General features: G+C 43.7%; 2 protein-coding genes across 2 annotated transcripts; both read left to right on the forward strand.

Moving 5' to 3' along the window:
* Positions 1-243: 243 nt before the first annotated feature.
* On the forward strand, positions 244-6,461 carry ttr (transthyretin (prealbumin, amyloidosis type I); the record flags this gene model as incomplete). Its single annotated transcript, XM_079266597.1, has 2 exons — positions 244-306; positions 6,354-6,461. 2 exons carry the CDS (start codon positions 244-246, stop codon positions 6,459-6,461), a joined length of 171 nt encoding a protein of 56 aa, XP_079122723.1.
* Positions 6,462-7,527: 1,066 nt separating this feature from the next.
* Positions 7,528-25,665, forward strand: b4galt6 (UDP-Gal:betaGlcNAc beta 1,4- galactosyltransferase, polypeptide 6). The gene is made up of 9 exons (XM_079267196.1): positions 7,528-8,277; positions 11,420-11,536; positions 12,904-13,017; positions 13,287-13,411; positions 13,556-13,672; positions 14,074-14,261; positions 14,705-14,827; positions 18,625-18,726; positions 20,431-25,665. Exons 1-9 carry the CDS (start codon positions 8,163-8,165, stop codon positions 20,576-20,578), a joined length of 1,149 nt encoding a protein of 382 aa, XP_079123322.1. The 5' UTR covers positions 7,528-8,162; the 3' UTR covers positions 20,579-25,665.
* The last annotated feature ends 812 nt before the right edge of the window (positions 25,666-26,477 follow it).

Genomic DNA, 26,477 nt, shown 5'->3' on the forward strand with positions numbered 1-26,477 from the left:
GAAATGTCACAGGTTTATTTTTAAGAACAGGGGATATTAAACAGATGTGGTCTGAGTTATTCGTTGACCAGGTATTCACGTGGTCCACAGAGCAGGCAGCAGAGTGGGTAAGAAGGTGTGTGTTGTGTGTGTGTGTGTGTGTGTGTGGGGGGGGGGGGACAGCTGCAGTTATAACAGGCAGCAGGTGAAGTGTGAGCACCAGTGATTTCTGTGTGTCCGTGTGTCTGTCTGTCACAGTCAACGATGCTTCAACCGCTGCGCTTTCTGCTCCTGGCCTCCGCTGTGCTGCTCTGCAACACAGCCTATGTTTTCATCAGATAGACACATTTCAACTCCTGATTTGACCTGATCCTCTTTGAGGGTCTCTTTGAGTCCTGATCCCTCCCACACATACTCCCAGGTTCCTGTAGGAACATTAGACAAGGCTTGATCATCATAACACATGTAAGTAAGGAAACTAGAGCTCCATTAAAAGTGTGTTGGTATTTAATATTTCACCCCATTGTTCCTCAGCTGTACCTCCTTATTCTGAAGACTAGAGTGGACCCAGAGTTTCTAAATGTGATGTATAAGAACACACCACGGGGAACAAATGACTACAATCTTAACTAGAGAACATCTTGTGATGGGATCACACTTATGCCAAATCGGGCCATTGGCGTCCAGCTCCTACCCTCCTACCCTCCTACTGTTGAGGAGGAAACTCAGGTGAACAGACTGAGATCGAGGCGTTTAGCTCAATTCAAGCAATAAGGTTTATTTGTAACAGAAGTATTATGTCCAGCAGTTAGACGTGCACGGACCTAGAAAAGTGAAAGCTAAAAAGGCGCTTAGACAGAGTGCGCATGCGGTGTATAGGTTCTCCCTTCTGGAAGCCTATTGGTTAAAGCAAAGTTGCAGGCGGAGCTGTGTTTAGCTGTCAGCGGCCTGGTAGGAGCACTGGGCATTTTCCGCCCACACTGGCTCACGTCCGGGACCGCCTTCTCTGCATCATCAGTGTGTGTGGATGTTGTTGCAACTGGATTTTGTTATGTCCGGCCGACTTGATAAGCGGGGCGCCTCTTTATCTCTAAGATCAGGGGTCTCAGACTCGCGGCCCACGGGCCAATTGCGGCCCACGAGCCGATATTGTGCGGCCCCCTACCGAACATAAAAGTGTAATGTGAATGCGGCCCCCGTGTTTTTCTCACGCGCACCTTTTTCTCACGCGCACCTTTTTACCGAGTTGTTGCGCGAGTCGTTGTGGGCGTTTTATATTTACAACGTGAATTAGCGAAACTGTCACTTGAGTGAAACGTGATTCAGGAGTGACACCAAGTGGAAGGAAAATATAATATATCTCACCCAGCCCCAGTCATGTCTTTCTCAAAACCTGCCGTGAAGAGAAACGTTGGCGAAGAGCACAGACAATTCCAGGAAAAGTGGGAGACGGAATGTTTTTTTGTTGAGCACCGGGGCACTCCGACGTGTCTTCTATGCACAGAGAAAGTCGCGGTACATAAGGAGTACAACCTCAAACGGCATTACTCAAAGAGACATGCCGAGGAGTCTACAAAATACCGGGAGATGAGCGCGAGGCCGGGCCGGCGATCTTAAAACATGTTTACTGAGGCGACACGATTTTTTTAAGAAAGCGAGCAAAGCGAGTGACGCGGCAGTCGAAGCGAGCTACGTGGTGAGTGAGATGATCGCCAAGGCGGGAAAGTCATTCAAAGAAGGCGAGTTCATAAAAATGTGCATGTTACAGGCTGCAAGTACTCCTTTGATGTGCAAGATGCCCTCCTGTGCTTCAAATGGAGCTCATTGACCTGCAGTGCAATTCTGAACTCAAAGCCAAGTTCAGGGAGGTGAGTGGAATAGCAGACAAGCTTGGACAACTTTTGAGAGAATTGCCCCCCCACCTTCCCTGAGCTTTCCAGGATGTTCAAGCGGACCATGTGCCTTTTTGGGAGCACATATCTGTGTGAAAAGCTCTTCTCAACCATGAACTTTAATAAGTCAAAGTACAGGTCCAAACTTACTGATGAGCTGTGTGAGAGGAAGCGCTGCCAGGTCTCTGGTAGCAAGGAGTAGGCAAGAGAAGCCTATGTTCTGAAGAACCGTTCATGTTCTGAAGAACCCTTCATGTTCTGAAGAACCGTTCATGTTCTGAAGAACCCGTTCATGCTCTGAAGAACCGTTCATGTTCTGAAGAACCCGTTCATGTTCTGAAGAACCGTTCATGTTCTGAAGAACCGTTCATGCTCTGAAGACCACGTTCACGCTCTGAAGAACCGTTCATGTTCTGAACTGTTGTTAATGAAGATTGGATCGGTTGTACTTCTTTTTGGAATACTTGATGCGGCCCAGCCTCACCCAGACTCTACCTCCAGCGGCCCCCAGGTAAGTTGAGTTTGAGACCCCTGTCTAAGATGGAGCAGGCAGTTGAATCTGGTTCTCTGTAAGACTATTTGACTGTTAACTGGGGCAAAGGCTATCCTTCAGAGTTCTAGTATTTTCCACTTTGTTCAGACGAGCGCTAGAGTGCCCCGCCTGGAGTATTTGACCTTCGTGCACTAGAACTCACGTATAAGCTGTGTTTAACATTGAATGCATGTATATTTTATTTACACTACCCTCCTACTTTCTCCCTTTCTCGGACCACACACATCTTCAAATTCTGCCTTTCAATTTGATCTCAACACACCTGTGAAGTTCGGTGACGGCTTCTTGTACAGTTGTGGCCAAGCCAGTAGACCAAATGAATGTGTGGAGCAGGAATCGGTCCAGTGACCTGCTGCACCTGGTTCAGTCTCGTAATGTACATGCTGCTCTGTTCATCTCCCACTGCACTGTAAACACAAGAGATAACAGCTCTGTACAACGAGCTGTCAGCTCCTCCTGCTGTCAGAGCCACAATGTGTCCTCATACAATGGTTCCTTTGACATCTTACGAAAAAGTTATTCCTCATCTTTCGTGCGTTTTCCTGCTAAAGTCAAGCAAAATGTGTCAATTTCTGCTCCTTATGTGCATACATTTTTTGTAAAATACACTTCCACTTTTTTAGACAAAAAAACGTCTTTGTTAAGTTTATAAACAAATATCCTGTTTTGGGTTGAAATAATGACAGAAGTGGGATTACTTAAGTATAAATGAATCAACGTGGACTTGTTGGGCGGCTGTGGCTCAGTGGTAGAGCAGGTCGTCCTTCAATCAGAGGATCGGCGGTTTGATCCCTGGCTCTGCTAGTCCCTGTCAATGTGTCCTTGGGCAAGACACTTAACTACAAACTGCTGCTGTAATTGTGCCTCCGATGTGTGAATGGTGTCTGAATGTTGGTTAGTCCTGATGGCCAGTTGGCACCTTGCATTGTAGCCCTGTCAGCAGTGTGTGAATGGGGCAGTGGGGGGCCGTCAGGGCCGGCTAAGCCTTCTCTGCTGGCCTAAATCACAAAGTTATAGATATTTTATAATTTTTCATAAATACACAACATGTATTATAATTTTTTCCCATTATCTTATGTTCTCATTGCACAGCTCCTGTCTTCCTCTGTTGCTCTGCTTCCAGCGCAGCTTGTTTTAAGTAGAGCTCTTATCCAATCAGATTCAGCCTCTGTCTCTATGTAAGGAGAGAGGCCCGAGGTCCTCTAGGTCAGTGATTCTCAACTGGTGGTTGCGGGCCTTTGCCTGACAAAAAAAGAAAGGGAAAAAAAAGTTGTGATTTTATTTTGAAGGGCATTTTTTTATGCAGCGGAATTATTCCAGCATTTACGGCACTTGTTCAGTGGTGCAGGAAAAACACCGACCAATGCGTTGTGAATCACATCACGTGATGAAGCTCAGCCAATCAAATATGAGTATTCTGACAAGTTTCCTGACTCAGTGAGATGTACACACACCGTGACACACGGGGAGAGACGAGGATACAGAGAGAGAGCAGGACTGTTGAGGTGTGGGTTGTGAAAGTCAAATCATAGGACGATCTCCAAAAGAGAGAAATGTCCAGAGAGACCAGAGTCATTAGACTCTGACTGGACAGACTCAGAGGTGAATTCTTCAAACACTAATTTCTCTTTTTGGAAGATGAGAAAAATATAATATTGTGGATTTTTCACTTCACACTGAATGAACTGAATTTAAAGCTGCAGGCCAATTCAGTGAAAAAAAAAGTTTTCGAAATTGAATTTCGTTGTGTAATTTATTTTTTAATCCAGCCGTTATTTTACTTGAAATGAGAAGAACATGTATTTCTATGTATTATTTATAATCCATCCAGTTAAATTTGAAAAATGAGAATAATATTTGTTAAAATATAATTGATGTGTGCTTTCTTTATTTGATTTGACAGTTGTTTACTACACAGAGACGTTACTACTACTAGACGTCTTGAATATATATATATATATATATATATATATATATATATATATATATAATTTGGGTGGTGGATCCCGGCTTGTCATTAAGGGGTGATGGTGGGTCCCGCAGCCAGACCAGTTGAGAATCACTGCTCTAGGTAGACTTTGCAGATTAAGTGAATGGGGACGATATTGTTGATTGTCATAGTCTTCAACCAATCAGATCTTTAGTTTGACATGTTGGGCGTATTCTTTGACGTGCCAGTAGCACCGAGGTAGCCTCCTAAGTACGTCTGCATTAACGTGTACCGTGATTGGTCAGTGGGCCAGCGTGACTTTTGTTAAACAGAAAGCTAGCTATCAGATCTTAGTGTTTAGTAAGAGTTCAGCTTGAAACATATGAAAGAGAAGTTATGGCATTTTTTTTTCTTGGTGTAGATTCTTATTTTTTTTACCTAGCTGTGTTTTTGATGTAAAAATCATTAAACAGGACATTTATTCTTGCAAGGAGACAGAGTTGATTCACATACAGAATATGCATGAAGGCTGCTCAGAGGTCCGTCTCTGAGTCTCTGATATTTGCATATGTTCTGGACATATGCTCTCCCACGGTTCTACCGTGGGAGAGTGGGAAACGTAATTTCGATTCCTTATATGTCCTGACATGCAAGAAATTGACAATAAAAGCTACTTTGACTTTGACTTTGACTTTTGACACTTACAGATGACACACTTTTGGACAATTCGTTCTGTTAAAGGGTCACATTATCCTAATCAGAAGACGTCATGGTTGTAAATCAGCTCTGCGTAAACATTGACGTGTTCAACAGGTTTATTATCTCTTATTTAGACAGTATTAGACGATGATGATGTCATTCTAATGCATGCATCTTAATCTCTTTAGAAAAACTGCATGTATTCTATCATGCTGACTTTGTGGTTTGTAACTGGTGCAAGCTTCCAAACACATCATTGAATATTATGAAATGGACTTCACAGTTGTTCATTTTTGTTGCAAAAGCCTCACTGGATCAATTACAGCATTACATATCCAGTTTACCAAGATATTACTCAATAACAACGCCTGAACGGAGCCGCACGGTGAATCTGCCTTTTGCCTTCACGTCAGGCATGCGATACCTGATAACCTCTCCCCTCTCTCTGGACATCTTTAAACGTTTTCAAATGTGTGTTTACAGAGCGCTGTTGTTCCTGTATGTTTTCATCCTCATGTTATCTGTCCCTGTTCGTACCCGGATATGAAACTCTCTACTTGCTGCCCATCTTGGACTCTTTAGCGGAGGAGATATTGTATCTCATTGGGACCTTTCTGGTTAAATAAAGGATGAATAAATGAACAGGAAGATGGAGTGGAAAGTCTCTCCTGAAAGACATAGTGTTGCACTTGATTGCTCATATGTACAGTGACAGAAATGAAAAAGACGGCAGAGAGAGAGGTTCAAACCCCGCCTCCTCTCTCTCCTCCACATAACCTGCGTGGAGTAATGGCTTATCTTCTGTTATCTGATGATATCTGCAACCAGCACATCAGGTCTGTGCTGTAGTCAGAAAAGCAGCAGTATTTACATTTGCGTATTCAAGCATGTTTGCTATTCTGCTGTTTATCTGCAGTGTGGGGTAACAGTTCCCAGAACAGAGTGGCCAAAAGTCCTCTGTTATCATCCTCTAGTATCTTCCTTCTCTTCTTCATGTGATTCATACGTCACATTATCCGCATTCAGTTGGTGGCAGACAAACTAAAGCGGTCTGCTCTACTTGTTAGCATGTGGTGCACCACTGAGTTTGAAACATATTGATGTGTAAAGCTTCAGACATGGATGCATTTTTTAGAGGTGGGTGTTGTCAAACAGGGGAAGCATGACTTTGCAGGTTAAATGAGAAGCATTAGTTTTTCTCATGACTTTACGCTACACTGTATAGGTCATTGTTCCTGTGGCGTCGTGTGTGTGCTGGATGCTCTGACCCATGTGATCGTGTGTGTGTGTGTGTGTGCAGGTGGTGTTCGAGGCCCACGCTGAAGGCCATCGTCACTACACCTTGGCCCTGTTGCTCAGTCCGTACTCCTACACCACCACAGCCGTGGCCGTGGATGCTCACCAGTGATCCACACCACACCGTGAAGGCTGGAGATCACATGTTCCTGTCCTTCTTCTTCAACAAGCCCCATGTGCTGATCCATAACCAACAGTAACTGTGTCTGCTGACAAGTATTGTGTGTGATATCGCCTGACGTCTCTTCTTGCTCTGTGCCGCAGAGCTCTATTAAAAACACCATCAGTGTGACTCACCGACTCACTGGGTGACGTGTTCCTTCAAGCTGGTGTTTTATATCGTGGCTGAAAAACTGGAGTTGCAGCCGTGATAAGAGCGGGCCGGCTTCTCGGAATGCTGAGAGGTGCTTCAGTGAATCATTCCTTATCTCCTGTAACATGGGCTACACTGGGCCATCTCTTACCATGTGAAAGGAGATAATGCTGACGGTCCCACTATTCCTTGCAGCAGCAACATTTAAAGCGATGCACCATTTGGCCGTGAATAGCTTCCACCGTCACTGTTTAACTTTACACCATTGAGGACTTAAGAGGTTCTGTTTGGACAGGAATCCTTGTTCCCAGTAATTGTTCTGTTCCTTACAATTGATGTACTCCTTCAAATTTAAGCTGGATGTTTGTCTTTTTAAGGAAATGGCCAACTAGCGATGTGAAGGACAATGAATCACCAAACAGGATTGTTGTGAAACTCAAAATGTTAAGTGTACGGTATTAATCTAATTAGCAACATGAACTGTAAAGTAATAAAGCAACATATCAGTGTGTGACTCCTGGTCTCTCATACTGACAGTTCAGCCAAGAGGCTGCACTAAAGCAGCATAGAATTCATGAAATTCAGTCATGGCTTTTGGTTTTGGTGTGTCCCAGATGTTCAGTGGCACCATCTTTTCGTCCCCCCCCCAGTAAAGTAAGTAAATCAATAATACTCTAGTATTAATAATAATACTCTATTTAATTGTATATGTCAGTTTGACCGCTCTAATTTTAAGTTTTAGCTGAAATGATGCACTTTTGGTTGGGAGGAGAGGGAAGACACTCCGACACAAGTTTCCATGGCGACGCGAAGAGGAGGGTCGGTCCGCCCACCGGAAGCGGTCTCTGCAGTGGCAGCAGTAGAATGAGAAGGAGGCGGACCTGCCCTCTCTTTTATTGAGTTTATCGAGCGCATATTTCCTGCACTTATGCCTTTTGAATGCCACAACCGTGCGGAAGCAGCGTGCCGACTCCCGGTGGCATGACTGGGAATGGACCGTGTTCTTCGTCTGACGAAGTAGTGCACCGATCGTGTTGGAAACATCGCACCGGCCGACAGTAGCCTGTGTGGGTGCAGGCAGAGCGGTGCTGCCCCCTCAATGACCAGCCTTCAGTGCTAGCGACCAGAGCTGCGCTGGCGACACCGTGAGCATGGAATACTACCATGAGTCTACTTAACTAGTGTTGCCGCTGAACTCCCGACTACCGTAGACTAACGGTTCCAGTATGCCCGACCGGTGGTGCTCCACGAGGCTCTCAGTTGCCTGATATTAACGTTACAGGCCTGCTTTTTCCATCTGGAGATTTCTTGGCAGGGGAAAGCAGGCCAGCTAGCACCGCCAGCGTTCGCCTTCTCCGCGCTGCATCTCTGGCTTTGTGCACATCTGTTCCATGCCCACACCTGTGACACGGTCGTCTATCAATTCGAGGACTTTTTTTAAACTCCAAAAAGCATTTTATGGGATTCATATCGGCGAAGGAGAAGCAGGCCTAAGCCAAAATGGTGAACTGGAGGCGGCTGCTGCGAATGTCCAACCGATCGTTCCTGGCCTTCATCTTCTTCTTCTCCATGTCCACCACTTGTCTCTACTTCATCTATGTGGCTCCTGGAATAGGTTAGTGAACGGAGGTTTACACTAAGCGCCTCACCAGGCGACAGTTAATGGGATTATGTCGGGATTATCATCCGCAGCTCAACACGCTCTGGCTGCTGTCACAGTGCACGCTACCGCTAAATAGATGAGCTAATAGGCTAACTAGCCCACTGCTGCACGGTCCGCCGGGCCGTGGTGCTCAGCTAGCGAGCTAATTTGCGATGTTTAAAAAAATAAATAAAAAATCCGTCTCCCACTGACAAGGGGACAGAAGAATGATCTGGTGCGATCTACTGTGTGTCGGATTTCTGCATGAGATGCGCTTTCGCTGGCGTTGCACAGCTGACTTGTGAATGTATGAACTGTGAATGTGCGGGTTGTAGCCAGCGACCTCCACACAGCGAAACGGCCGGTCGGACAGGTCCGTGACTGGGCTTTACAGGTCTACTGGTCCGAGTGTGTCAACATGTGTCCCAGTATTCACCGTCCCCAGGTGTGTCCCAGTATTCACCGTCCCCAGGTGTGTCCCAGTATTCACCGTCCCCAGGTGTGTCCCAGTAGTCACCGTCCCCAGGTGTGTCCCAGTAGTCACCGTCCCCAGGTGTGTCCCAGTATTCACCGTCCCCAGGTGTGTCCCAGTAGTCACCGTCCCCAGGTGTGTCCCAGTAGTCACCGTCCCCAGGTGTGTCCCAGTATTCACCGTCCCCAGGTGTGTCCCAGTATTCACCGTCCCCAGGTGTGTCCCAGTAGTCACCGTCCCCAGGTGTGTCCCAGTATTCACCGTCCCCAGGTGTGTCCCAGTATTCACCGTCCCCAGGTGTGTCCCAGTATTCACCGTCCCCAGGTGTGTCCCAGTAGTCACCGTCCCCAGGTGTGTCCCAGTAGTCACCGTCCCCAGGTGTGTCCCAGTAGTCACCGTCCCCAGGTGTGTCCCAGTAGTCACCGTCCCCAGGTGTGTCCCAGTATTCACCGTCCCCAGGTGTGTCCCAGTAGTCACCGTCCCCAGGTGTGTCCCAGTAGTCACCGTCCCCAGGTGTGTCCAGTGCTGTATTTCCATTTAAGACGAGTCAGCGTTTCCCACATGGGACTGTTTTTACAGGTCTTGCTGGTGAAGAATGATCTGATACAATATTATAACTAATATGAGGCACTGAACTCTGCTCATCCTGCCTCACTGTGTATTTTATATATTCAGATTTTTACCAAATGTCTTGGTACACTGGTTGTATGTAAGTGAAGTCTATAATGTGATTTTATTGACAAGACTCTATTCCTGATGGAGCAATATAATCATCCAGTGTAGTAATACATTGCAGCCCTGGCGTTTGACCAATCAGATCCGTGTCCTGGTCTAGATCCCTCTGCCATCAATAATACTGAGGAATAACTTCCTGCTGGTGTGAATGTTTACGTCCTCTTTGTCATGAAAGCGGATGCTGGAGTGGTACACTGGGCAGGTTCCTGTGTCTATCGCTTTTTGTTGATTTGACATTTTGTGTGTGTAGGAATTCTATGCTGATGATGCAGGTTTTACTGGTCGTCATGCTTGTGAGGAAAGGCAGATCTGAGAGTTCACTGAAGACTCCTGTTAGTCAGAGCACCAGCTGATTGTACGGAGATGAGACGGGAAGGCTTTGTGTTCTACAGGTAGACTATTAGTTGGTGTGGATGAGGTGTTATATTTTAGCTTCTTTTGTTGAATTGCTTTAGACACAGTAAGTGAAGTAAATCTCCGGTGTTTATGTGATTTGGACCTCTACATGTAAGGCAGAACTACATTGGTGTTTATTACCAAAGGTGGAAGAAGTGAAACTACCCTTATATATTTGAATACTCTGCCAATTACACTTATATGGCAACGTATTCAACATGCTACTGAAATAAAGACTCACAAAGACAATTCTACCTTGTGTTGTGTATGAACTCTTGCTCAACTTGTAGTAGGGTTGGGATCCTTGAGAAACTGACCAGAGTAGAAGTCATCCAACAGACAGACCGGCCCAGCGGTGCCAACTCGTCTGCAATGAGAGGAGCAGCAGCACTATCTCCAACAGTCGCTGAATCGAGCAAGAAAGGGGCCAAGTTGGCAATACTGATGGCCCCTCCCCCAAAATGATCATTGTAAACGTCAACAACCATCATGGCTACTGTTGGTACTCACAGGATTTGATTCATTGATTTCTGTCGCCATGTTACGAGAATTCCAACAAAAAAGTGTTTTGAAGAAGATTTCCAAGTTTGCCTTTTGAGAATTGACATTTTAGCTGTGAGGCACAGGTCGTAGCTTTTTCAAAGTTGAAAGGATCAAGTTGGCATGACGGGAACCCATGACTCCACAGATATGAAATATTGACCACATCCGTGCTGTTTTATTGCAGCTGGGTGTAATGTAGAGACACGCAGACTGAATGTCTGAGTGGAGCAGCAGAGTGAATGTGGAGAGCACTGGCGTTGAAGGCTCGGCTGGCCCAACCTTTGCTCAGACTGCTTGTACTGCGGTTTTCGTTGTCACACATCTGCACTTTGCAGTTAATTGCTGTAGCTATCTATGTACGGTGTAGGTGATGCGTGCAAGCCGGACAGGAAACTCTTTAGCCCGAGCTGTGTGTGAAACAGCAGGTGGTGTGAATGGACTCGGTGAATGCTAGCTTGTTGCAGAACTCCGACTGTGCTGTAGCCGCCAGCATCTCGCTGACTGCTCTACCTGGTGTGTATATGAGTAATATACTACGCGCCGCTCGCTGTGCTCCTCACTCCATTCGACATCCTGCCCAGGATTACATTTGAGAGCTCAGTGAGAAGACAGTCATTTAATGCGTTGCTTGTTCTGCCTTCCCTGTGACTAATTCTGACTTCTCAAGCATGTGTGCCGTTGGGGAGCAGAGAACATCTTGATCAGCCATCTCTCTGATCCTGAGCCGAGGATGATGCTGTTCTGGTGTCGGGGATTGTTCAAGCAAAGCCTCTGACTGTACTCAGCAGCTGATGGTCAGGCTGAACACAGCAGCATCCTCTGCTGCTGGGCCCGGTCTGTTGTGAACCCGGTCACCTGCTCCCCAGTAGCAGCAGTGTCTACGGTGCTACGCTAAGCTAATGTACTGGAGTGTATTTAATGTGATGAGTCAAACCAATGACCAACTTCTTTTTCCTGTCTTCCTGTCAGCCAACACGTACTTCTTCATGGTGCAGGCTCAAGGCATCATGTTGAGGGACAATGTGAGGACCATCGGCCAGATGATTCGACTGTACACCAACAAGAACAGTACGCTCAACGGGACGGGTGAGTCACACACAGCTTGTTACTACAGGGGGGGTTGGCTTAAATAGAGTGACCACTACTAGTCCACTACTACAGTTCCATCTAAGGAGCCGGATTTGATGAAGAAATGTGTTCATTCCATTCTGACTATCCAGGGGTGCTGAATGTCTGATTCTCCATAGAATCTACATGGTGATTTCTTCACGCACACAGATAGATAGATAGATAGATAGATAGATAGAGATATATTGATATATCTAGCTATCTATCTATCTATCTATCTGTGTGCGTGAAGAAATCACCATGTAGACGAAGTTGCGCTATACAAATGTACTGGACGGCCACAGAAAGGCTAAATAACAAGCATTTCAAAATCAAAGACTACATTTATCAATCGGACTGCTGAATATGTTTTGAATTTATGAATGAATCTGTCAAAATCAGCAGCGGGAGGTGCATAGAAACAGCTGTTGAGGCTTGCAGGGCTCTGTCTCTGTCTGTATTACTAAAATGGAAGTAATGGAAAGTTATATTTACAACCACAGAAAGCAAGCCGGTTATCCAACTGTGATTTAGAACTACATTAAGTGGCTCATCTACAAAACACCCTCAACACAACAAAGAGTTGTCCTGAATGTATCTCAGGCAGTAATGTTGTTCTTCTTCAGTTTCTCCATAAATAACATCAAGGTTAAAGGTTAAACACAGGGATCAATTACTGATTTCAAAAGAAGCATGATTTCACCATTTGTTGAAAATAGGCACGACTTGACCAATCAGATGGAGGTTAGATGGATGTATCTCAATACTGTGAACCACTAGCTGACCAGTAGCAGTGTTTGTGATACCGTAGGTATTTCAGTAGAGGTCAGAACTCCTGTATATTACTGCCAGCAGAGTCTCAGCAGCGCAGGAGGAGCAGACCGGTGAGCACGAGCTGTGGTTGGGTTCATTTCACAGCCTTGCTGTCGTGGAGCTGATCCTGCTAAATGAACCAGTAATGATAGCTAAAAGATAAATCAAGCCCAGTAACATGTACACAGTGTAGACGTATGAAGTACTATCAAATGGAAATATTTAAGTACAAGTAGACCTGTGCCAACTCTGTACCTTTCACCTCTGAATTATGTGATTGTGTGCTAAAACTCCATAACAATATGGTAATACTCTCACCGTCTACAGAGATGTATTTAGTAAGTCAGGTAATCGTGCTGCAGTATCAACTTACAGTCACTTAGAGAAAGCTCTGACGTCTACACCCTACAGACAGAAGTAAGTAGACATGTGGTCAAAATGACCAACAAGTGACGTTGAGCTCCATCATTGGATGTAGATGGTGTGGTTTGAAGTACCGGTATTGTAACTGACGGTGGTGCTTCCTGCTGCAGACTATCCTGACGGCAGTAACTCCAGTGAATACCTGGTGCAGCCAACCACGTACCTGCCTGAGAACTTCACCTACGCCCAGAACCTGGCCTGCCCTCAGCGATTACCTTCTATGAGTGAGTAGAGTCACAGTGCTGTCTCAGAGGGTCCAGTCACACTGCAGGCCATTCAGCTCTCATGTGGTGCTCGGGGTGGGAAGGAAACTCCCGATACTAGTTTGGCTGTTTGAAAGTAAAGATGCACTAATTGCTAATGCGTTGTCCAACTCAGATTGTTCTCTTTTTTACGTCTGACCTGCTGATTCCCATTTGTTTTGCAAAGTGCCGACACTTGCAGAAGCAAGTAATGTTGATGCATCAGTGGAGTAATCTCTCCCTCTCCACAGAGGGCCTTATGGAAGTCAACATGACCGAGATCCCGATGGAGGACATAGAACTCAAGTTCTCCAAGTTTTTTGACATTGACTTCGGAGGCCATTGGAAACCAAAGGACTGCAGACCTCGTTGGAAGGTGGGTTCATGCACTCATTCTATATCCTGTCAACGAAAGTACAGTCCTGTGTATCAAGTGTTATGTCAGTTATGCAGAATACATTCTTCTGTAAAAACAACCAAACCTAGAAACCAGATGATCTAACTCCTGTTGGTCCTGTAGGTGGCCATCCTGATTCCATTTAGGAACCGCCATGAACATCTGCCCATCCTCTTCCAACACCTCGTCCCCATGCTGCAGAGACAGCGGCTGCAGTTCGCCTTCTACGTCATCCAACAGGTTGTGTGTGTGTGTGTGTGTGTGTGTGTGTGTGTGTGTGTGTGTGTGTGTGTGTGTGTGTGTGTGTGTGTGTGTGTGTGTGTGTGTGTGTGTGTGTGTGTGTGTGTGTGTGTGTGTGTGTGTGTGTGTGTGTGTGTGTGTGTGTGTGTCCCTCAAGGAGACACCAACATAGACGAAAGAAAGTAGTGTGGCAGTAAATGAGAGAAAAACAGTAAAGTCTGTGAAATGAAGCCAATCATGTTCCGTCAGTGCATCGATGCAGAATTGTCCACATCAAGAAGTTTCCTCACTTCTACCAAATACAAGGCCAACGTTTAGCTGAATGAAACTGTCCTCAGGCTGTGTGGATTGTGAAGGAGGTCACTGACATGACACACAAACGCATGACATTGTGTGTGTAGAGTGGGAGCCAGCCCTTCAACAGAGCCATGCTGTTCAACGTGGGCTTCCAGGAGGCCATGAAGGACTTGGACTGGGACTGCTTGGTCTTCCATGACGTGGACCACATCCCTGAGAACGACCGAAACTACTACGGCTGTGGTCAGATGCCGCGCCACTTCGCTGCCAAGCTGGACAAATACATGTACATGTGAGTGTGTCATCAGCGTTGAGACTGTAGAATATAAATAAACTGTGTGTGAAACACGGACAGATGTTCTTCTACAGTGTTGACAATATATATGAATATATATATATGAATATATATATATGAATATATATATATGAATATATATATATGAATATATATATATGAATATATATATATGAATATATATATGAATATATATATGTATGAATATATATATGAATGAATATATATATGAATGAATATATATATGAATATATATATATGAATATATATTCATATATATATTCATATATATATATTCATATATATATATGAATATATATTCATATATATATGAATATATATGAATATATATATATAGATCTGGATCTGGATCTGGCTCATTCACCACATCCCCAAACATATATATATAAATATGAGATCCATCTTTGTGTTGTTTCCAGTCTGCCGTACAGCGAGTTCTTTGGTGGTGTGAGCGGACTCGCTGTGGAGCAGTTCCGCAAGATCAATGGCTTTCCCAATGCATTCTGGGGCTGGGGAGGAGAGGATGATGACTTGTGGAACAGGTGAGTGTACTAAAGAGAAGTAACCAGAAGCCTTCATTGAGTCACTCAGGTGGTAGTGTTGTAGTTGAGGAAGGAGGGGCTTCACATCCAGCTGTGCAGCAGCTTTGTCTCCTCTTGATGGTCAACAGGTGAGCTGACAATGGGCTTGAAGCAGGCTCTCCTCAGACAGAAGGTATCATCATTAGAGTATTCTAACATCATTGTTATTAATGAGAGATGATGGTGGCCAGGAGGGTGAACAAAGACCAAGCTCAGCTGTTTGAAGATTAAGGGAAACTGTTCTTCCCATCAGTGTGTGTTTCCAGGTGTTGTGGTGAACTACTGCACATGTGGGGAGGAAGTCATATGAAGGCGCTGTGAAGCCTGATAAATGTCCTCGAGTGATGTCACCAGTGGTGTATAAAGTACCCAAAAGCCATACTTGAGTAAAAGTAAAGATACCTTACTGGAAAACTACTCCAGTAAAAGTCACCTATTAGAATACTACTTGAGTAAAAGTCTTAAAGTATCTGATATTTATTGTACTTAAGTATCAAAAGTAATTTTCTGATATTAAATGTACTTAAGTATTGAAAGTAAAAGTACAAGTAAATGCTGTTAATAAAAAAGCAAAGGGTCAGAATTTTGAGAATGATGAAGTTTATTCTTTTAAGTGCTGTGGCATCATGACCAAGGACATGGAGCTGTGTTGAACATAATTGGGTTGGCTGTGATCCATCCAGGAGCAACAATGTTCAACATAACATATTGTACATAAGTATACTTTTGCATCTACTATGAACTTATCATCATAATTCTCCGAAAAGCAATATGACACTATGAAGGAGTTGTAACAGTGCGTTTATAAGTCTGCTCATTAGACTAGAGGATGTAGAGGACAAATGCATAATATTATGTTCAGCAAAACATATCCACTTGATGCATCAGGTCAGTGTTTAGAGAAAGGACGCCTGCCTTGTAAACTCCTATGGGCCTGATTTGAACACAATAGACAAAGGTTTTGCTCAAGCTGAATCTGCAATTGGGCCACTGGGGGAGACCGTGGCGCACTGGATTAAGAGGGTCGTCTGGGAACCGGAAGGTCAACGGTTCGATCCCCGACTGAACCCCCGGCTCCCCGGGCGCCGATCAATCGCAGCCCACTGCTCCCTATATCCAGAGATGGGTCAAATGCAGAAGTCAAATTTCGTGTATGTGTAAACATGTATGTGACAATAAAATCCTAACTTCCTTCACTGCTGCCATCATAACTCCATCTGATCATCCACAACATGACTCAAATATCAAAACATGATCAATACTAAAGCAGCACCGAAAGTAACAACCCAGTCTTCAAAAGACAATTCTATTAGAATGTAAAGAAGTTACATTGTATTAGAATGTAACTTATTTTCATTCTAATACAATGTATAGAAGTTACATTGTATTAGAATGTAAAGAAGTTGCATTGTATTGGAATGTTAAGAAGTTGCATTGTATTGGAATGTTAAGAAGTTGCATTGTATTGGAATGTTAAGAAGTTGCATTGTATTGGAATGTTAAGAAGTTACATTGTATTCGAATGTAACTTCTTTACATTATATTAGAATGTAAAGAAGGTACATTGTATTAGAATGTAAAGAAGTTACATTGTATTAGAATGTAAAGAAGTTGCGTTGTATCAGAATGTAAAGAAATGACGTATTAGAATGTAAAGAAATGACGTATTAGAATGTGAAGAAGTTGCGTTGTATCAGAATGTAAAGAAATGACGTATTAGAATGTAAAGAAATGACGTATTAGAATGTAAAGAAGTTACATTGTATCAGAATGTAAAGAAGCTACATTGTATTAGAATGTAAAGAAGTTACATTGTATTAGAATGTAAAGAAGTTACATTGTATTAGAATGTAAAGAAGTTACATTGTATCAGAATGTAAAGAAGTTACATTGTATCAGAATGTAAAGAAGTCACATTGTATTAGAATGTAAAGAAGTCACATTGTATCAGAATGTAAAGAAGCTACATTGTATTAGAATGTAAAGAAGTTACATTGTATCAGAATGTAAAGAAGTTACATTGTATCCGAATGTAAAGAAGTTACATTGTATTAGAATGTAAAGAAGTTACTTTGTATTAGAATGTAAAGAAGTTACATTGTATTAGAATGTAAAGAAGTTACATTGTATTAGAATGTAAAGAAGTTACATTGTATTAGAATGTAAAGAAGTTACATTGTATTAGAATGTAAAGAAGTTACATTGTATTAGAATGTAAAGAAGTTACATTGTATCAGAATGTAAAGAAGTTACATTGTATTAGAATGTAAAGAAGTCACATTGTATCAGAATGTAAAGAAGCTACATTGTATTAGAATGTAAAGAAGTTACATTGTATCAGAATGTAAAGAAGTTACATTGTATCAGAATGCAAAGAAGTTACATTGTATCAGAATGTAAAGAAGTTACATTGTATCAGAATGTAAAGAAGTTACATTGTATCAGAATGTAAAGAAGCTACATTGTATCAGAATGTAAAGAAGCTACATTGTGTCAGAATGTAAAGAAGCTACATTGTATCAGAATGTAAAGAAGTTACATTGTATCAGAATGTAAAGAAGTTACATTGTATTAGAATGTAAAGAAGTTACATTGTATCAGAATGTAAAGAAGCTACATTGTATCAGAATGTAAAGAAGCTACATTGTCTTAGAATGTAAAGAAGCTACATTGTCTTAGAATGTAAAGAAGCTACATTGTATCAGAATGTAAAGAAGTTACATTGTATCAGAATGTAAAGAAGCTACATTGTCTTAGAATGTAAAGAAGCTACATTGTCTTAGAATGTAAAGAAGCTACATTGTCTTAGAAGGTAAAGAAGCTACATTGTCTTAGAATGTAAAGAAGCTACATTGTATCAGAATGTAAAGAAGCTACATTGTCTTTGAATGTAAAGAAGCTACATTGTATTAGAATGTAAAGAAGCTACATTGTATTAGAATGTAAAGAAGCTACGTTGTATTAGAATGTAAAGAAGCTACGTTGTATTAGAATGTAAAGAAGCTACGTTGTATTAGAATGTAAAGAAGCTACGTTGTCTTTGAATGTAAAGAAGCTACGTTGTCTTTGAATGTAAAGAAGCTACATTGTATTAGAATGTAAAGAAGCTATGTTGTATTAGAATGTAAAGAAGATACGTTGTATTAGAATGTAAAGAAGCTACGTTGTATTAGAATGATTCTATTGAAGTTATTCCTTTTTTTCTTCTCTATTTAATGTCAGAGTCCCTCCGAGGCTTTAGCTGAGAGAGTAACTGGCAGGAAACCGTTTGCTTGATGAAGGTTGAAGTTGTCGGATCCGACAGACTGGTCGCTGTGTCACAGCTGAAGTTCTGTGTTTCTGAGGAGCGAGCCTGAGTTCTGCCTCAAAAAGGATTCTGTTTTTGTCAAAAGATCTGTTAAAACCCTTTACCTCAGTATGTGTTCCTGCCCCCCCCCCCCACCTCTCCTGCAGAGGTATGTGAGGGTTCCCTACAGTCTCTTAGGAAAGGTGATCAAGTGCTTGACTTGATCCTCCTCTCACACTCTTGATAAATACTTGCACCAACATTTTGAGGTTCATCTTCTCCCCACATGAAGTATCAGTTCAGTGATTTCGTAGTACTAGTACGAGTCTGTATGTGGTACTGCCGTAGTGGTCCATGACTGTAAGAACTACCTGCAAGTAGATCTTCATCATGCTTCCATCAGCAGATTGCTGGTAGACCAACTGAAGCACAGTGGGTTGACTCATTCTGGTCCTGTGCTGGTTCTCCTCAGGGTTCACTATGCTGGTCTGAATGTCACGCGACCAGAGGGAGAGATCGGCAAGTACAAGTCCATCCCTCACCACCACAGAGGAGAGGTGCAGTTCCTCGGGAGGTAAGACCGCTTTTTTGTCTCCGATCTTCAACGAGGTCTCTGTTCTAAAGAAGACTTTCATGTGAACTATTAGTGCAGGGGTCACTTGTTTACGCCTGGGGAGGGCAGAGGAGTTTGGTTGTCATGTTACTCTATCCAGCAGCAACGGTGAACCGCTACAGACCACATGTTGGCCTCACTCCACAGAGCCTTGAGGGCCCGCCCCCACCTTTAAAGAAAGCGCTGTCTGCGTCTTCATTCAAATGAATACTGAACTGAGTGTCGCTAGATACTGGCTCCAGGGCTTCTCCTTGTTTGTTGTTGTTCCTTCTCTCGGTGAATACATGGAACTTCCTCTAGAGCAGCGGTTCCCAAACTTTTTAGGCCGCGCACCCCCTTCTACGTCCCGACCGGGTTCACGCACCCCCAATCCCCCACACCTTAAAAAAAAGAAGCAACAGAGCCTATTTATAGCACATAGAAATCTGACCAATGAGAGAACAGTTTGCTCGCGCGTGGCGTTTGTTTACAAGATTTAGTCCGCTGTTAAATGTTGCAGTGTGAACACAAACCGAACAAAGGAGCAACTGCAACAAAGCAAACGAACTGAAGGTGTGAAAACGCCCTGAAACACTGCAACAAAGTTTCAATAACTTTCAGTTACACAAGACGTCACTTTTAAAGAGCAATACGGATGCGAGGACACACGCACAGGCTCAGAGGCAGATTATCACATTTAATTTACAATCAACCACACATAGAATGAGACTGCAGTTGTTTTGGCTGTTTTGTAACTCCTCCAATTTGGATATAAAGAATGTAAGGGGCTTTTGACTTGCACTGGCATGCTTGGTGTTCAGGTGGCGACGTAAATAAGAGCTTCAGACTGTTAGCCAGAACCTCACTGCACACCACGCACTGTGGCTTTGGGGAATCTGTATTGGCTGCACAAGCTAGGCTAGCTAGTGTACGTAAAAGACAGTCTGGTGGCAGGAGCTGAAGTGCATTTATTTATTAAATTGTACGTTTTTAATTTTAAATTGAAATCTTACAAGGGGAATTTTTATAATTCATGTAACCGAGCGTCTTGGGTTCGTGTATAAGGGCACTTATCATACAGTAGTAACTGGAGTCGGGAGATTAGACATCTTGTATCAGCCCACGGCGACTCTCTTTATTATTGTTTTCTCCCTTGGCCAGAGGCGGGGGTTGCGCCTTCGCTACGGCAACCCTCAAGGGACATATCATGGTCAACACCAGAACGACAAACATGAGACAGTCTGTTACATTCATGTTTTTATTTTGTGAAAATTATATTTAATATTAATTATTACACCATGAGACCACCATTCCATTTTTCCTCTCGCGCACCCCCTAGAGGCAGCTCGCGCTCCACACTTTGGGAATCCCTGATCTAGAGTCACAGGAGGGCAGCACATCTGTGATCCTTGAAGCAGGCTGGTGACATTTCTTCTTTTGGTCATGTAGTCAATGAAAAGTCAATGAAATGACCTCTCTTCCTCCTCTGTGCCATAGAGGTCCATTCATACTGAGTGTGGCCTCACATCTAGAGATGCACTCACACTGACTCAGATAGCTGCATCAGTGAACAGGCCTGTAATCACATCACACTGTTTTATTATTCTCTCTTTTCATTTGCTTTTACTATCATAATGAATAACAATTGAGACACATTGATCTGAGTGTGTGTGACTGTGTCTGCAGGTATAAACTGCTGAGGTACTCCAAAGAGCGGCAACACTTGGACGGCCTCAACAACCTCCATTACAGCCCCCACACGTCCCTCAGCAGCCTCTACAAGAACATCACGGTGGACCTGAGCCCCGAGCTCGCCCCCATCGCAGACTACTGAACATGAAAATGAAAATCCATGGATGAAAATCCAAACGAGGAGAAAAAGAGAGAGGAAAAACAAAGAGGCGGTGGCAAGTCTCAACGTGAACTGTTGTGTGTGTGTGTTTGTGCGTGTGTGTGTGTGTGTGTGCGAGGGGTGAGTTGCTGCATGTCTTTTTGTCCGTGCCGGCTTCACTACTGCGAGCTGACGTGCGCTGGGTGAGGCTGGAGGGAGCAGCAGCGTCTCAGCTCTGATGTTTGCTGCTAAGCCTTAACGTGGCAGAACCACAGCTCCCTCTGCTCGGTGCCGCACCGCTTCACTTCTGATGTATCACCGTCACCTTACAAGCCAACAGACTTTCTACTGTCCTTTGTTTTATACATATCATGTTGTCAGGCCACAGGAGGGATGTGAGCGAGGGTGACGTTCACGTTTGTGATGTACATTTATCGGGTTTCTGTCATTATTTTTTGATACGTGGTATTTATTTTCTCGTGACTCGGGATGTTCGAAGGAGCACTCCCGTCCATGTCACTCAAGTGTTCGCTGCTTGTTTTTGTTGCACTGCTGCTGAATCCGCATGAACATGTATGTAAATATCGGCCTCGTAAAAGCTCGAACACAAACATGTAAATATGGGCCTTTAATGCTCGGGCGTATTACCGTGATATTCCAGTGGGTTTGAATTTTATTTTGGCAGCTACCTTTGTTCTAAGGATTTAATAAGAGTGAGTGGTTTCTTCCGAACACCAAGATCTTCTAACAATATAGGATGTTTGGCTTAAAAGAACAGAAATATCCAAATCTTAAGATTTGACCTTATCTTTTGCATGCCCTAATTTATTTTATGTTCTTTTCAAACATAAGTTATTTCATCAGTTAGAGATGTGTATATTCTTCATTTTGCCTTTGTTGTGCTCTTCTTCTTCTCTTGAGGTGCACTGTGTGACTGAGCTGCTCCTCAGAGGAGGAGGCGTGGCCAACGCTCATGTGAGAGCGTTTCCTTTTGGTCTCGGATGTGTTTTCACTTTTCGATCTTTTTGATTCTGATGGTTTCGTGCTGGATGATGTGATAAAGCTGTTCATTGTGCTGGAGCGTGGGGCTGGGCTGGATGCTGTGTCTGGACCGTAGTGTTCTTATCAGAAGGGCCAGAATGAGAGAACTGCTGTTCTTGAATGGCACGCGCTGTGAAAAGTTCATTTCCTTCAAGCACTATGAAGAGAGAGACGCGTAGGCAGATCATCTTTCACCAGATGTTCTGCTGTTCACTGTTGACGCCGCTAGCTTTTGGATTTGACAATGAGTAGTTGTGTGGACACTGTCCTGAGATGTTGGAGTCACAACCAGACCGTATCTTCTGTCGCGCTGTTTCATCCTGATGCTTGCTCCATCAGAGGCCCCTATACACTGTGCCGAGCTGTGGTCCTTCATTTCACTGTGAGGCGTTGGTGATCAAAGACCTGTACCTGAGAGCTACAGGGTCTCCGTGTGACTGCTGCAGGGGCCGTGTCTACACTGACAGACGCGTACCCACAGGCACCACGTTAGCTGTGTGCTGTGCAGAGTTATGCTGTCATGAGTGTCTTTTTTCTTTTTTTTTTAAGGCTCCATGAGGTCTATTCATTAGCTGTTCTGGAGCTTTTGATCATACCACATGGTCTTCATCAACAGATGGTGAAGATGATGAAGATCATGTGAAATGATTGAAAGCTCTAGAGTAGCTACTAAATGGTCCTCCTGGTGAGATGGGTTTTGCTTCGGTCTGAACTTTATTGCTAAACATACATGATGCTGTTTCTGTTCAGAGAGGAAACAATTTGTTGATCAATCGATTAGTTGATGGACGAAGTTAATCTGACGCTAATTTGAGAATGAATTGGTTTAAAGGAATACTCCCAAAGGAGGACCATCAGGTGCTCGCCGTGTGTACCTTCAGTCCTCTCGTGCTCCACAGTCAACGAATAACCCAAAGAACGGAGAAGAGTCTGGATGAAGTGAATGTGTCATGTTGAACAAACACGAAACTAAATGAGAACGGCCATCTTTTAAATAGTTTCTTCAAGACTTCTAGGTAACCTCTGGAGTGTGCCCTCTCACATGTGAGTCTCTATTGTTATGAGAGCACAGGGACCATCTTCTGGAACGCTGGTCAGATAAACTCAGCCACTTGAAGACGTCACATCGGCCAATCAATGACGGTCCAGTTAGGTTTCCTTCGGCTGCAGCGCTGTGGTTGACCAAGCATTCTGGTAGATCAGCCCCCCCCCCCCCCCCCCCACGAGTCTGTCAGGACCAGAGGGCTGTAGACTGTATTGATCAGTGTCTCGGTTCAGCCACGGCCTCAAACTGGAACCACGTTACACACGGTGCTTCCAGAGCCGATGAGGCTGCTGATGAGAGTTGACAGAGGATGGATCAGTAAGATGAAGGTTTCAGGTCATGTGTTTCTTTATTTAGTCCATGAGGCCAGAAGGTTTATTTCATTTCATTCTCTCTTCATAGTTTTATTTTTTTGCAATTGCTGAAACACAAGTTTCAAAACACGGGCGCTTATTGTCAAAACTCTACAAACAAAAACACACGCACCACATCTTTCATCACTTTCAAAATCAAACGCGTCATTCAAAACTATATCAACTTTTATAAAAATGATATTTGTGCAACATGTTAACTCTTCACACAAAGGTTTCATTTGTAGCATGCTGTAAACATAGAACACGTATGTGAACACGTATGTCAACACACGCAGTCAATGTGTTCGTTCTCAATACTCTGCATCAGACACACTGACGCCCTCTCACCAAAGAGCACATCTGAGTTCTAGTGATCGAATTGGTTCCAGATGTTTTTCACAGGTGCATTCTGGGTGCAGGCCATTGATAAGTGTCGTATTTCAACAGCAGTATTGAGCAAACAACGCGCAGGCTTCTAGCTGTGAATGATGTGTCTGATGTCTTAACGTGTGTGATCTGCTGGAAGTCTTTGAGAACCTTGGCACAAAGCAGACGATGTGCTTATGGTTCAGCACAGCTGCTCAATCAAGTACCACTTTCTCTGTTATGGCAATTGCAAAAAAACAGCACAACTCCGATTCAGCTTGTGAGTGTTGGACGGTGTGACGACGGGGTCAGCGTTGTCTAGTTGATCCGCTTGCTATCTCGTTAGGTTGGCTGAAAACAGACCTCCGGTCCAGACGAGTACTAAACGGGCTCTCGGATCAGTTTTCTCAATAGTTGGTGTTCGTCCTCGGCCAGGAGGAGGGGAGTTGGCTCCACCCGTCCCTGCTGCCCCTTTTCTTCACATCTAAAGTCTGTTAAGTGTGTGAGAGCCCTAAACACACCTGTATTCCATGTTGCAGTATTTGTTTGTGCCTTGAGTTCTTTCTTTTTTTTTCTTCTTTTTTTTCTTCACTTTACATATCGACTGAAGAGATTACAGACGTTTTATCCCCGAGTGTGGAACGAGAATCCAGCACATCCGATGAGCGTACGGCTCCACCCGAGACAGAGCTGAGCTTTCATCTCATTTCACACAACATACGAACCGAACGTCTCTGTCCTCCAGAATACACAATAATGATGAACACAAGCACATCTCCTTCTATCAACAAGTTCAAGCACAACCTGTTGAACCTTTGAGGCTTAATCCACCGTCCTCTCCTATAGCCGTCAATCTGCATGGCCCAGCCTGAGCTGGGCCGCGCGCACACACACACACACACACACATACATCTGACTTCCATCTGGTCTCCATGTGCAGCCGCTTTGCTTCTGTGAGCAGCGCTGCGGTTACTGCATGACGTCCATGTTGGTGATCGGACGGGTTCCAGTGTTTTACTTCACGTTCAATGTGTGACATTTTTTGTCTTTGACTCTCAAAAAATGTTTGTTAGTACAACTTGACTGATAAATGGTATGTCGGTATTGGCGTGCGTGCCGGTAGATGGAGAACAATGTGCATCAGATGCTCCAGATGAAGAATCTCTGTTTAAGATGAGATCACAAGGTGTTCACACGGGGAGCGCTGGCCTCCATCTGCAGATGGTTTGTTTCATAAGATGATGAAAGTAGAGCCAATAAATCCTCTGACCGCTGTATACAGTGACCAACAACTAGAACTTGAGTCAAAGATGTATTTGATGAACTTGGCAAAAACATCGTACAGCAATGTCCTTTCGTAGCGGTTCTGGAGCTTTCGGTTTAAATCAAATCTTCCGCAGCAGTCTCTTCATCTCAACTTCTCAGTCAAGTCTTTAAAATACTACATGTTCAACATTTAGTATTCACAACAGGGCATCTGCTGAAGATCATGTGATGCAGCTGAAAAGCTCCAGAGCCGCTACCAGCTAGGTGAGAAGCAGAGAATGAGTTGTCCCAACATGTCTTACATATTGCTCACACATGGTTGGTTGTTTGGCTGTACAGTGTCCCACATGTTTCAGTTGTTGTAACCATCAGTGGATACAGTAGATACCAGTTTTAGTCCAGCTCTAGATAATCATTGCAACTGAACACAAACCATCTGCTGATGAAGACCATGAGGTGTGGCTGAAAGCTCCAGAAAAAAATCCCAGTAAGTACAGCTCCTGCTAAAAATTGTGTTATTGTCAAACTGTTGTTTGCCAGGTCAGTATTGAACCCTCCAGTTCACTCGTGGTGGAGAAAGACGTTGACGTGTTATCACATTTATTCATCAGTATCCGTTGGGCTCCACTGTCGGTGATGGAGGCTGAACCAAAGCCAGAGACCTTTTCCAAACAATGTCCTGAGTGCTTTATATGAACCAAAATAAGGACGAGCTAAATTCATTTACCAACCCCCCCTGCGGCTGTGTGACACATCGGTCCTGATGAGGTGCGTGTGCCATGTGTTCTCAGATCCTCTGTACGTCCTCATCGGCTCATTCCACATCAACATTCCATGTTGAAGGAAGCTCCACACTGAGCCAATCCTGTTAACATGCTATCGTAGCACCCCCCCCCCCCCCCCCCCCCTCCCCAAGTTGGCTCCATTGTCAGATCTCTGCAGGCTTTGGTAACAGACCGTATTGAACAGTTGAGTCTGGTGTTGAATTGGTACTTTGTAAAGTTATTTTTCTTCGTCAACAGAAGACAATAAACACTTATATTCTGGAAAACAAACGTGATGTTTGTCTCATTTCTTTGCTTCTGCTGATGACACGTTTCACATGACATCACTCTCGTGGAAGGTCATTATATTTACTTGGTTTTTATTTTTCTGCAGCAATAAAAGTTTGACATAAAAGAACCAACATAAGAAATGATCAGTCGCACTTTATTTGGAGAGTATTTGTAAAATTTAATCAATGTATAACTTGAGGTTCAACCGTTTGTAGATCTTGAACAGATTATTTTGAACGACTGGTCAAGTTCAACAATCATTCTGATAATGTGTTATGTTTATGAATTGTTGCATATATACCATATAGAATCTGTCAAACATCTACATAGTTCCGCTCATAAGCTGATGAAATGTTACACCTTGTAGGCAGACAATCCAGATGTTCATACAGCAGCAGACCTAAACCCACTGAATCACATCACATGAGCTGTGTTCAGTAACGAGTGCACTCAGCGGTCATAGATCTCAACCCTGTGCTATGGACTTCTAATCTAGTTTGAAGACGAGGCTGCAGAAACATCAAGCGATCAAACGGAAGAGTAGAGAGAACACTTCCATCACTGGAAATGTAAATGACAGAACAATATCAAATAGAAAGTGGAAAGGTAACATTTGCTTCGTTGCCTCTCTTGATATGTATCATGGCGCATTCTTCAGAGTGTTGGATGTGGTCAGACGATGGATATGTGACCAAGAACAGCCGGTTCTACCAGTGATGGACACAGTTTGTCAGGATGACTGAAGGTTGCAGCTGCTGACGTAACGGAGTCAGTAG

This window comes from Melanostigma gelatinosum (genome assembly GCF_949748355.1).
Source record: "Melanostigma gelatinosum genome assembly, chromosome: 4".
In the NCBI taxonomy this organism is placed as follows: Eukaryota; Metazoa; Chordata; class Actinopteri; order Perciformes; family Zoarcidae; genus Melanostigma; species Melanostigma gelatinosum.